General features: G+C 37.6%; 1 protein-coding gene across 8 annotated transcripts in view; it reads left to right on the top strand.

Annotated features, from left to right (window-relative positions):
• The window catches only part of HDAC9 (histone deacetylase 9), a 673,520-nt gene that overhangs the window by 453,119 nt on the left and 206,900 nt on the right, over positions 1-13,501 (top strand). For all 8 annotated transcript variants that reach the window (XM_031940668.1, XM_031940665.1, XM_031940669.1 and 5 more), the window contains one exon: positions 637-744. In XM_031940668.1, the coding sequence (XP_031796528.1) occupies positions 637-744 (108 nt within the window). The remainder of the gene's footprint in view (positions 1-636; positions 745-13,501) is intronic.

The raw sequence follows: 13,501 nt of genomic DNA, 5'->3' as shown, positions 1-13,501 counted from the left end.
AAAGGCCGGGCCGGGAGGCGCGGGGAGCGGGCCAAGAGGCGAGCCTGATGGGCCTGGGGGTGGCTGCCAAGCTGCCAGGCCTCCTCACCACTTGTTTTCTCTTATGTTCTCCCTCCCTTTCTCCTCCCATTTCTCCCCATCTCTCTCTCTCTCTTATTGTCTCTATCTCTCTCTGTGTCTCTGTTTCTTTGTCTTTCTGTCCCTGTCTCGCTATCTCTCTATCTATCTTTGTCCTGTATCTGCCCGCCTCTCTCTCTCTCTCTCTCTCATTCTCTCTCTCATTTTTACTCTGTCTCTCTCCTTTCTCTCTCTCTCTCTCTCTCTCTCTCTCTCTCTCTCTCTATATATATATATATATATATATATATATGTATTTGTCTTTGTCCTATATCTGTCTCTGTCTCTCTCTTTCTCTCTCTCCTTATCTCTTCTTATTCTCTCTCATTTTTACCGCCTCTCTCTCTCATTCTCTCTCTCATTTTTACTCTGTCTCTCTCCTTTCTCTGTCTCTGTCTGTCTGTCTGTCTCTCTCTCTCTCTCTCTCTCTCTCTCTCTCTTTTCTCCCTCTTTCTCCCTCTCCCTCTCCCTCTTTCCTTCCCTCCCTCCCCCCTCCTTCCCTCCCAACTGTTTGCTCAGGTGGACAGTGACACCATTTGGAACGAGCTGCACTCGGCTGCCGCTGCACGCATGGCTGTTGGCTGTGTCATCGAGCTGGCTTCCAAAGTGGTCTCAGGAGAGCTGAAGGTGAGGTCTGGGTTACATTATGTGTGGGAAATTCAGAGGAGAAGCTGAAAGGGAGGTGTTTGGATTTGGGGCTTGTGGAGAGCCGGTGTGGTCAGAAAGGGCTTGGGGAGCCGTGGCCTTCGCCGTGGCCACCTCAAGAGTTCTCCTCAGCGGTCCGCTGATGGCTCTGCCCAAAGCCTGCAGCTTTTCGGGGAGAACTGTACCCCCAAATGCTCTTTTTTTCTTTTTTATTCTTTTTGAACTCAGAGATGATTAGAAAGTGATGGTCCAGGTTAAAATTACCCTGAGTGTATACATATCTGGCAGGCGATTCTGGAATTCACTTTTGAAGGCATTTTAAAAAATATGATTATTGAGTGTATATAGAACCACAGAATGCCACCCAGAGAGAGCAAAGGTAACGAGCAGGCGGCTTGGCCATCCAGGGACGGGGGAGTTGTTGATGAGGAGGGTAATGGTCCAGAGGATGTTTTTCCATGAACCGACTTCAAACAGGGCTCGAGCTTTATTGTTCTTTGCTTTTATGGTCACTTCTTTTCTCCATCATCTGAAAAGAACAATGCACAAGCCCCCACAGCTTCTCCAGTCTAAACAATTTATAAAAACGACAGACCTGACAGAGCCAGAGGTTTTATTTGGTATTTGAGCCGGACCCTTTCAAGGTGTGGAGGGGGAGGGCTCTGGGACCCAGATCAATGGTGTTGTGGGTGGGGCTTTGAGGGCGCACTGGGACGTGGACTTCGAGCCAAGATGCAACCACTGATTGGATGTGGGAAGTGGGTATTTTAGGACCCATGTTCACTCAGCTTTTCCTTTTAATCACTGATGGAACCAAATGAAGATTAGCTCTTTTCATGCATAGATAGGCAGTGTTGTGAATGGACAGGGCCTTGGAAGAGACTAGGGTTCAAGTCTTCCTTCAGTCACTAATTGCCTCAGTTTCCTTCCAAGTAAAATCTGGATAATAAGAGCACCTCTCAGGGTTGGGAGGGAGGGCTCAGAAAACCAGAGTTCTATTAAACACTCGCCAACCTCAAGGCACATGTAAACATGAACTTCTAATGCTGAGCGGTGTTCCACTTGTCATGAATGAGAGGCGACTCTACCCTCAGTCACCGGGGATCATGAGGTCCCCCTCAGAGACTGACTGGTTTAAGTGTGGCTGGGTAGGACACCTCTGATGTGCTTTTGGTGCAGATGATGGGACCCAATTTTTCCATGAGCCCTGAATTGCTCATCTCAAAGCACTGATGAGATCTTTCATGAGGTGATTGCCAGTTATTGTTTATCATTAAGGAGGAACAACTGGGAAAAGTGGCAAGATCAGCCAATGGGAGGCACTAGCTGCAACCTGGAGCAGTATTTCCTCCTGTCTTTTTGATGAACGGGGTCTTCTTGAAAAATATTGGACAAGACCCAAATCAAATGACTCTGGATGACAATGACATCAAGGGTCTGATGACCATCACTGCTTCATGTGGTTCCACAGAGATGGTCACAAAGGAAAAGGTGGCTCTACCCTCTGTGAAATTCACTTTAGCAAGCGGCCACAGAATACCTAGAAATCCCCAAACGCTTTCCTGGGTACTGAAGGGACAAAGGTAGAAACAAAACAATTCTTGTCCCATGGAAGTCTTTTCTATTGAGGGAACAGTATGGACACACAAAACCAAATTTTAAAATATATATTATATATATATTATATATATGTGTGTGTATGCATATTTGCATATATACACATATATATGGTATATGTATACATATTATATATAATGTATATGTTTTAGATATGTGTATTTATACACACACACACACACACACACACACACACAAATAGTAGCTTCATACTATTGAAAGAGTTGAAGGAGTCCCAAGCCAGATATGAGGAGGGAAAGTGTGGCCCACCAGGTATGAAGAACAATCTGTTCAAAGGAGTGGAAGTGGGAGATGAAACATCACAAGCAGGGAATGGCAGTTGGCCAGTTTAGATGAAGTATAGAAGAAAAATGTGAAGTTAGTCTGGGGAGAGAGGCTTACATGTGAAACAGGAGTTTATATCTCAACCTGGAAGCAGTAGGAGGAGCCTCTCTCTCTCTCTCTCTCTCTCAATCTTTCTCTCTCTCTCTCTCCCTCCCTCCCTCCCTCCCTCCCTCCCCCCCTCCCTCCCTTCCCCTTCCCTCTTTCTCCCTCTCCAATCTACAGTAAGAGTAAAGGTTTTAACTTCACTAAAGCACAACACTTTCCAGTCTAGGTCTAGGTGCTTCATTAGTCTCTATTGAATTGAATTAATACAGGAAGAAACTTTCCCATATAAGTGCTTCCCTCTAGACTGTGCATCCAAGGGGTGTGGAACAGACATGATCTCTGCCTTCCAGGAGCAAACCACCTAGAATGGCCAGTGTCAATAAGGGCATTCTTGGAGAGGACACACTGACAGACAGACAGCTGTGCAAACACTCACAAGTTATTTACTCTAAGCGCAGCTGGGAAGGCAAAACCACCCTCTACTACCCACACTGGAGGTTCCCAAAAAGGAAAGAGGGACATAATAATCTATGCAGAGCTTGAAAATCTAGTGTAAGGAAGAGAGTGTCTTTTTCCTTTTACAATGTTTTAAATTTCTTAGTGGTTCATTACTAAATCTTTTGCTAAAGTGTATGAATATTCTATGATCAAGTATGGAAGATAAGGAATAGGAATTGAGAGATGAGACATAAGTTTACAATATCGTGTACAATCACATAATTATGGATTTTCAAAGCTAGAAGAAGTCATTTTGTTCTGCCCAGATAGACCTGAACAGGAATGCCTCTGATAGATAATTTATAAGTGATTAACCAATCAATCAACATTTTTAAGAGCCTGAAGTGCTTTAGGATCTCTGCCATATGTTTAGGATGAAAAATCAAAGTAAGAATGATAGTAAGAAGAAGAAATCATTTTTGAAGACCTTAAAATCTATAGAGGAATACAACATGTATGCATCATCATAAAATAATCATAAAAAATACAAGGTAATTTGAGAGGAAAGACCATTTCTCAGTTGATGGGCATTCCCTTAATTTTCAATTCTTTCCCACCACAAAGTGAGCTGCTATAAATGTTTTTGTACTTAAACGTCCTTTTCTGCTCTTTGGCAAGCTGATCTACTGGTAATATTAAATTATTTTCTTTCAGTTATTCATTCAACAAGCTTATTAAGCACTTACTGCATGATAGATGCTTTGCTGGATTCTCAGTATAAAAATAAAAGAAAAGAAAACAAACAATAACAAGACAGACCCTACCTTTAAGGAACTAAAATCCTACAGAATAAGAATAAAAGGAACACGGGTAAATAAATACTAATACATATCAAGCAAATGCAAAATAATTGGAATTGAAGAACTCCATTGAAGTGAAATCCTTGCCACTTTTATAATTCAAATGCTTAGAAAATTATTTAATTTTTAAAAATTCTATTCCACTACTTCAAGTCCAGATCCCACTTCCCTACAACTTTCTTCTTTGCTCCAACTTCAAACAAAACAAAATAAGCTTAAGATATTTTTAACCATCATCATTATTAATCATCAACATAATTATTTAACTTTTTCATCACTATCATTACCATATTCTTCATCATCCTTATTATTACCATAATTATTTTATCATTATCATCATCATCATCATCCTGAGTTTTGCTTGTGTCCCCTTTCAGTCATAGACTATGAGCTCCATGGGGAAAATGAGTGTGTCTTAATTAATTTTGTATTATCTCCAATGCATTCATTTCATGGGATTCTGAAATACGGTTTAAAGCAACAACAAAAATAATGCAGGCATTCCAAAAAATTGTATTGGACATTTGAGAAGTTCTGTAGGAAAAGAAAGTGAAAATTTTAAAAGGTCACTCTTTCCCTGTGAGAATTTATGAAATATGCAAATGAAATTGTTTCTAATCCTAACCCAGTGTCCCAGAGTAGCCAAATGGGAAGAACAGCATGCATCCTCATACCATTTGACTGTGATCCTTTGGATATGAAGAAGGTCTGACCATCTGCCTTAGTGTTGCCCTCCCCTGGGCACTGTCCTCTGATCTGCTGATGAACTCTGACCCTCCCTCCTTCCAGGTCTTGCCATGTTGATACACTCTTCAGTCTTCTGTAGTTTTCCATCATCACTGTAGTTGAACTTTCCTATATGCAATGTCTTTGCCAATTAGAGTGTGAACTCCTTGAGATGAAAGGTTTTTTTAAATTGTATTTCCAACATGTAGTACAGTTCCTGGCACATAGTAAGCACTCAAATAATGCTTGTTGATTGACTGATAATTTGTCATGGACAAGTCACTTTACCTTAATGGCTCTCAGTTTGTTTCCCTGGAAAATGATACCTTCTTATCTCATAGGATTGTTGTGAGGATTATTTGAGATCATGTGTATGAAGTGCTTTGTAAACTTCATAGAACTCTCCAAGAATCCATTCTTTTTGTTGTAGTAAGTTGTATAAAGGAAGGATAGATGCCCAAAACTTGGCAAAATGCCGCAGATCTCATTATTATCAAAAAGTAGTTGACTGGGAAAGTCTCAATAATATGGAATAAGCTTATTTTGCTTTGTCTATGTGTTTAATAAGAATAATCTCAAAACAAAAGCAAAGGAAGAGGAGAGGAATAATTTTACAAATGAAATTCTACTTCTGTCTATTATCTAATTAGAATCTTACCAAAAAAGCATAGTATTTACAAGCTCCAATTCTTTTTATTGCTTGCTGACTCCTTAAAATTTTATTTGGCTGTAGTAAAATTCTTCCTTAAAGGATCTTCTCCATTAAGGTATAGCCTAATGATGTGGTCCAATCATATAAGTTGAAGTAACAGGAAAGATAAACCAAAAGCAATGACTTGGTTTAATGGCATGGTTATTAACATATGCTGAAGCTTAAAATGTGGGTATGTGTCCTGTATCCTTGCTTGTGGTTGGCCACTGTCACGAAGGAGATCTGGTATAAAAGACTAACTTCTATTCCAATAGAAAATGAGCTTCCTTGGAGATGGCAAGTGTCTATCAGATGGGCTTATGTGTCTCTGACATTATGTTAATTATATCAGCCTTTGGAGTATTAAGGAGTTTTCTAAATGAGATTCTTAATCACTCAAAAGACTTTGACCTAAGTATCCACATGTGCAAAAGGAGGAGGAGAAGGTCTGTTGTCCTCAAAATGTGACACGTAGGTAGACTGACAGCTGAACCAGATTTTATCCATGATCAGTATGTATATCTTGGGGAGACATTGATGGATACTGTTCCATGCCAAGTATTGATCAAGGAGAGACCAGGCTAGATTGCCTTTGGGAAATTGTTCAGTTTTTTAAGGATCATGAACTTCTTTCTGATAAAAAGGCTTATATTTTAAAAACATTCTTGCTGTGAGGATATATGGTTCTAATTCATGGGATGCCACAGTCTCTGAAGAATGAAAAGTGAGCACCATCCAAAAGATAATGAAAAGATAAGTGAATGTTGAGTCAGTTTGCTCAGGGCAGATGGATGCCTCCAGATTTTACTTCATAGTCTTACTAATAAGGAACTGTGTGGGAGGGCATGATTCTTTAGGATGCCATCAGAGAAAGAAAAGTGGCTGGCATCCAAACCAAGAGCCAAGGAGAGCCTCACATGTTCCATTGAAATCCTGACAATGTCATGAAGGGTAGCAGAGATATGAGGTACATAGGACAGAGAAGATAGACAACTATGGACAAAGGGATGAACAAGGTATGGATAGAGCTACACTAAAAAAAAATGTGCTCATGTGAATGAGATAGCAGATCTACTGATCTGTGGGAGTGTTATGAGGCATTTATCTTGGAAATATAAGTCCTCAAAGTATCTTCTATGACATCACATTTCAGTGCTGGAGAATTATTAAGCTTAATAAGAGGGCACGATGTATTTAGTTGCTCTAAATCTTTGTTGAGTACTTAGAAGACAAGTTGAGTACTTAGAATTAATTGGGGTTAAATGAAACTCAAGTAATGTAAGGTACTCTCTGAATTTTTGAATTCTTTTGGATAGTAAGGAGATAAGATTAAATGGATGGATAAATAAACGTGGATAAATAAGATAAAAAAGGAGCTCCAGTAAGAGTCCTCTCCAGTAAATATATAAGATTTATGTAAAATAAAATAACTATATGAGGGGTAGTTACTAACTGGGAGATAATGATGAGATGATAATAAGTAGCATTCAAGTTACACTTTTAAGATTTACATTACAAATATGATTTTATTTTATCCTCACAACAATACTAGAAGGTAGATGTTATTATTTTCTCCATTTTACATATGAGGAAACTGAGGCAGACAGAGGTTGTGACTCACCCAAGATCATCTGAGGCTAGTTTTAAGAACAGATTTTCCTGACTCCAGGTCCATTCCTCTGTGCACAGCAGTGTCCCCTCATTGCCTATCAGCTGAAGCGAAAGAAGGCTGGTAATGGCTTAATGGAGTAATAATATTAAAATTAATAAAAAATAATAGCAAACATTTCTGTAGTACTTACTATGTGCCAGGAACTGTGTAAAATACTTTACAATTGTTATCTCAGCAAGGAATACTATGTGTTTTCCATTTAAATTCACTTATAAAGCCTAATTTTATTCTTTAAAAGAACATCACGATTTCTGAAAATTGCAACTCAAATTACATCACAAAATGTCTTTTGTCTACTCTGCTCTCTTAGAAAACCAACTAGCTGCCAGTGGTTTTGGAGCTTTCCAAGAAACCATCTGTCATTTTTTTTTTGCTACGATGTGGCTGTTTATATCAGTTATGCCTCTGTGATGTCAGGGAAGGGGCTTGATGAAAATCATTGCAATGGACCCCATAATTCAAAGCATCCCCAAATAAGTCCCTGAAAGTTTTACTTGTTTCCTTTTCTAGTACATTATGCTTTGGGTCTTTGGATACTTGCCTATCAAGGTTTATCTTACGTTCTTTAATAATTGATATGTGGAAGGGTATCAGAGTTCTAGAGGCAATGTGGACTCTGAACAAGAGCTTGCCACACAGCAGGGAACAGTGGGAGAATGTGTGAAACTTGTCATCAGGAGCCCTGCTTCATTCCATCTGGATGCCACCATTTACTTCTGCCTCTATAACCTTAAGCAAGACTCTACCATTGGAGAGATTTCCTTCCCTGCAGAATGTTGACACAGCACAAAGGGACCTCCTGGAAATTTATGATCCCCTTATCTTGTGAAAGAAAAACATAGTGTAGCAAGTGGAGATCAGCTCCCTAGCCAGGAAAACCTAGCATTGAATCTTACACATAAGAAACATTTTTGAGACTCAGTTTTCTTATCTGCAAAAATAAGAATGAAATATCTTGATTCAAGTTGTTATGAAGTCCAAGTTAGATAACAGTGGGTCAGTCTTAGAGTGCTATAGAAATAACTAGTGTTGTTATTATTAACTGAAATAAATCACAATAAAAGAAGTAATATGTTTATGTAGTTATTTGAAATATACCAATCAATTTTATAGATAATCTAAAAATAAGTTCACAGTAATTCTATAAAGAAAGTAACATACCATTAGGTGGCTAGGTAGTGCAATAGTGTCTGTAGTAGTTATGATTTCAAATCTGATCTCTGATTCTTAAAAGATTTAGAACCTGGGAAGTCACTTAATCTCTGTTTGCCTCAATTTCCTCAGTTGTAAAGTGTTAATAATAGCACTTATCTCTCAGGATTGCTGTGAAGACCAAATAAAATAACATCTATAAGATCATTGGCCCAGTGCTTGGCACTATGTAAATGATAGCTCTTGTATTTATATGCACACACACACCTATATACACATACATCCATATACATACAACATATACACACATTTATAAAACATATACCATATATTATATATTTGCATTTATATATGACTATAATGTTATATTATGCCTATATAATATCCTACATTTATATATTATGATCATTTATATATATATAATAATAATAATGGTATACTTTCATATTAGTATGTATCTACAATATGGAATATATAATTGATATATAATATTTTCTGTATTATATTCTATATTATATTATATCACATAGTAGAAAATAAGGTACATGATAGCAATTGCAGCAAGAATTTTTATAGTGTTTTATATTATATATTATCTATATTATATTTAATATAATATTATTCATATTATGAAATTGAGACTTCAAAAAGAGATACGATTGTGTGAATTTTGGGGGTGACTATATTTCCCAAAGATTCACGAAATCCTGAAAGTATAAGGGAGTATAAAGGTAATCTAGACCAAATGATAGCCAGAGCAAAAATCCTATTGCAATTGAAAAATGGAAAGGCCATTCGATTTGGAATCAGGGGACTTAGGTCCATTTCCCAACTCCGTGACTCCCAACTTGCACAAATTTGAGTAGATTCTTTCCATCCTTTTGATGCTCTTTCTTCATCTGTACCCTGCAAGGTTTCAACTAGTTAGATGACCTCAAAGGAGAAAATGTATTTTAAAATAATTCTTTAGGGCACATATAATTTTTACCATTTATAAATAAAGCAAATAAATAAATAAATAAAGCAAATTTGTGTTCTAGTGAGATAGATGTGATTGTTTATTTTTACACAAATAATTAAATGTTTGATGCCTTTTACTATTGCCAAATTTTCCATGACTCCCACATATGGGGAGTTGTTGCACATATGCAACACCATATGGGGTCATGATTCACCATTTAAGAAGCTTTGAACTCTAGGGCACCATTGTGAATAGAACACCTGAACTGGCATCAGGAAGATTCATCTTACCAGTTATGTGACTCTGGGTTAAGTCATTTAACTTAGCTTTAGTTTCCTCATCTATAAAATGACCTGGAGAAGTAAAATTCAAACTGCTCCAGTATCTTTGCCAAGAAAACGCCAAATGGGGGCATAACTGAAAATGACTGAACAACAACACAGAAAGCCCTTAATAAATTATTGCCAATTGACTGATTTTCTTTTTTATTCCCAGTGTAAGGACACAATGCCCAGTATATACTAGGCACTTGATGAATGCTTATATCTCAATTTTCTTTGACTCTCTAGGCCCTAGTACAAAGCCTGTTGCATAAAATAGGATTAATGATGCTTGTTAATTTATTGGTTTTATATCTCCACCCACTAGTATGTTGCCCAACAAAGAATAGGTGTTTAATAAATGCATGTTCTTTTGCCTGGTCTTGAAGGCCATGCCTGGACCTTGAATTTCATTGGAATGACCTGTAAGAGCTCAAGGTTATTTTTGGCAGATAAAAAGAGAATGCTCCTGGAGCATACCTCCAATCACCCCCATAAATAATATTCTGAAATTATTTGTGATGATTTTCTGCTCTTGCTTGGGAATATGTCAAAGTGTTACTTCTCAGGGTTTCTCTGCATTTCCTTTTCAAAATGTCAACTTTGACTATCCTGGGCTCAGGAAGGAAAGCACATAAGTACCGTCTCCTTTTAATTTGTCAAATTTGAAACAGAAGACAGAATTATATTCTATCTATCTATCTATCTATCTATCCATCTATCTATAAAACTGTGAGTCCCAGACTGGCTGGTCTGCCTAATCCTTATTGTCCTAAAGGTTTCTTTAGGCTAAGAGACAATTGTATCCCACTGCACAGGAGAGAAGGGCAGTATACTAACACTCTTCAGACCTTCCCATTCAGTGAGACAATGTCAGGCAGTGTTGCACAGAGAATTCTCCATGAGACATGTCTCTGTGAGGATATGTAAGTGTGCAAAATTATCCTTTCAGTGAGCAGGGGGGATTTACCTGAATTCAAAGAATTTTGAAGGCTCATTCTCCCCCAGACTCCAACTGGATGCATTCCTGCGATGGTCCCTTATGCTATGTAAGCCCACAACAGAGTCTAAACAATTTGGCTGGTTGCAATCATATCCAACTGTGCTTCCTGCTGATGCCTTTTGGGTAAGGAAAATGGCATTATCTGTCCAAAGATAACTTTTCTCATTGTCCTGCTTCGTCTTTGTTCAACCACAGCCCCCTTATTCTCACCCCCTCAATTCAGTGAATCTGTTAAGAGCTTAAGAGAGTTAATACATTTGCAATCAGAAGAGGGGAGTGAATTGTAGTCTGGTTATGTACTAAGTCAGTGGGGCAAGTTACCGAGGAAGTTTTTAAGAGACCTGCAACTTCCTAACAATTAGAGCTGCCTCCTAAACTCTTCAAGGATGTAGGGGTTTTCTCCATCATCAGAGGTCTTCAAGCAAAAATTAGATGACTCCAAAGTGGAGATGATTGAAAAAAGATTCTTGTTCAAGTTTGGGTTGGATTTGCTTGTCTCTGAAATCCATTCTGATTTAATCCATTGCAAAAAGGCATCTACTAAGTACCTTCTATGTGAAGACTATGTGCTGTGAATGCAGAGAAAAATGAAAATAAAAATCTCTCCCTTCCAGAAACTTACATTTGATTAGAAAGGTGTGTCATATAACTTGATGGGCATATACTTGATAAAGTAAGTGAGGACTGAACAATAAGAAGTGGGGAATCAGCAATATCTTATCAGGGATAAGATGGATTTTTATACCAAACTTATTATCTACGTTAATTTTTCTTTGTGACAATTCTAATGGCAGCAAGGTTTAAATGTTGCTCTCCATCACTGCCATTTTCCCCTCCCCTGTGAAAACTCTTCCTTTCAAATCTTTTTTATGTGAGACAATTTTTTCCATTCTTTCTCTCCCTTCCCCCTTCTCCCAATACATTCCTCTTTCTCACCTATTATTTTTTTTTAATTTTTGAAATCAACCCATCACAGTCAATTCATACCTTTGCCCTCTGTTTATGCATACTCCTTCTAACTGTTATGATGAAATATTCTTTTGAGTTACAAATTTCATATTCATTATAGAAATGTAAACAGCTTAATTTTATTAAATCCCTTTTGATTTCTCTTTCAAGTTTACCTTTTTATGCTTCTCTTGAGTCTTATATTTGAAAGTCAAATGTTCCATCTTTTTTTAAAATCAGAAATGCTTGAAAATCCTCTATTTCATTATATATCCATTTAACAGTTTTATTGGGTTGATTCATCTTGGTTCCAATTCTAGCTCCTTTTTTAAGCAGAATATCATATCCTAAGCATTCTGCTCTTTTAACGTAGAAGCTGCTAAATCTTGTGTGATGCTGACTGTGGCTCCATGATACTTGTTTCTTTCTCACTGCTTGTAATATTTTCTCCTTCACCTGATAGTTCTGAAATTTGGCTATCATACTTCTGGGAGTTTTCACTTGGGGATTTTTTAGATGATCAATTAATTCTTCCAATTTCTATCTTACCTTCTGGTTCTAGGCCACCAAAGAAGTTTTAAAATTTCTTGATGTATATACTCTTTTTTTTTTCTGATCATGGCTTTCAAATAACCTACCAGTTCTTAAATTAGTTCTCCTTTACCCATTTTCCAAGACAGTCTTCCCTGCCCCAATGAGTAGGATATTTCACAGTCTCTCCCCGTTGTCATTTTTTGACTTTGTTTTATTGTTTCTTGGTGTCTCATAGAGTCATTAGCTTCCACTTCCTAGACTTCCTAATAATTTTTAAGAAGTTATTTTCTTTAATGAGGTTTTGTACTTCATTTTTTTGTTTGGTCAATTATGCTTTTTGAAAAGTGTAGGCCGAGGAATTTACTACGGATCTTATCTCTCCAAAGAAACATGAAACATTGGCGTAATCCTCCTCCTCACTGTCATAGCAACAGCATTTGTGGGATATGTTCTTCCTTGAGGCCAAATATCATTCTGAGGTGCTACCGTAATTACCAATCTATTATCTGCTATCCCCTACATTGGCACCACCCTGGCAGAATGAATTTGAGGCGGTTTCGCAGTAGACAAAGCAACGCTCACACCATTCTTTGCCTTTCATTTCATCCTACCCTTCATTATCACAGCATTTGCCGTTGTTCACCTACTGTTCCTCCATGAAACAGGCTCTAATAACCCCTCAGGAATCAACCCAGACTCAGACAAAATTCCATTTCACCCCTACTATACTATTAAAGACGCCCTAGGCCTCATACTCTTTCTTCTTGTGCTCCTCCTTCTAGCCCTTTTTTCACCAGACTTGTTAGGAGACCCAGATAACTTTTCACCTGCCAACCTCAGTATATTTTTGTGTCTTTTACCATTTGACAGATTTTAAGGTTTTTTTCAGTATTTTTATGCCTCTTTTCTATGGTGTTGACTGGTTTTTTTCTGGAATATTTTATATTTTATTTATTTGTTTATTCGCTCATTCGTTCATCTTCTGGAATCACTCTCATTTCTTTACCTATTTTCTCTCCACATCTCTTACTTGATTTTGAAAAGTCTTTTTGAGCTTTTCCAAGAATTATTGTTCAGTTTGTGTCCAAATAACATTTTTTGAGGCTTTCTTGTAGCTTTTTTGACATTGTGTTCTTTTGAGTTTTGATCTTTCTTGTCATTTTCCCTGATAACTTTTTAGGTCAGTTTTTTTTTTGTCATTTTTCCAGCCTATTTATTGACTTTTAACTCCATATTAAAGTTGGATTCTGCTCTCAGATGAAAGGGGTACTATTTCATACTTCAGGTTTTTCTGCTTCTATTTTAAAAAAATGGTTCTGAGGTCTGTAAGTTTTTGAAGTTTCCGTGATAGAATGAGGTGGATAGAAGTGTGGTCACTGTTTTCCTGACCTGTGCTCTGGTCTTTATCCAGGAATGGATCTTGTTCC

This window comes from Sarcophilus harrisii, chromosome 5 (genome assembly GCF_902635505.1).
Source record: "Sarcophilus harrisii chromosome 5, mSarHar1.11, whole genome shotgun sequence".
NCBI lineage: Eukaryota > Metazoa > Chordata > Mammalia > Dasyuromorphia > Dasyuridae > Sarcophilus > Sarcophilus harrisii.
The sequence above is the reverse complement of the archived record's forward strand: the minus strand, read 5'-3'. Positions and strand labels throughout refer to the sequence as shown.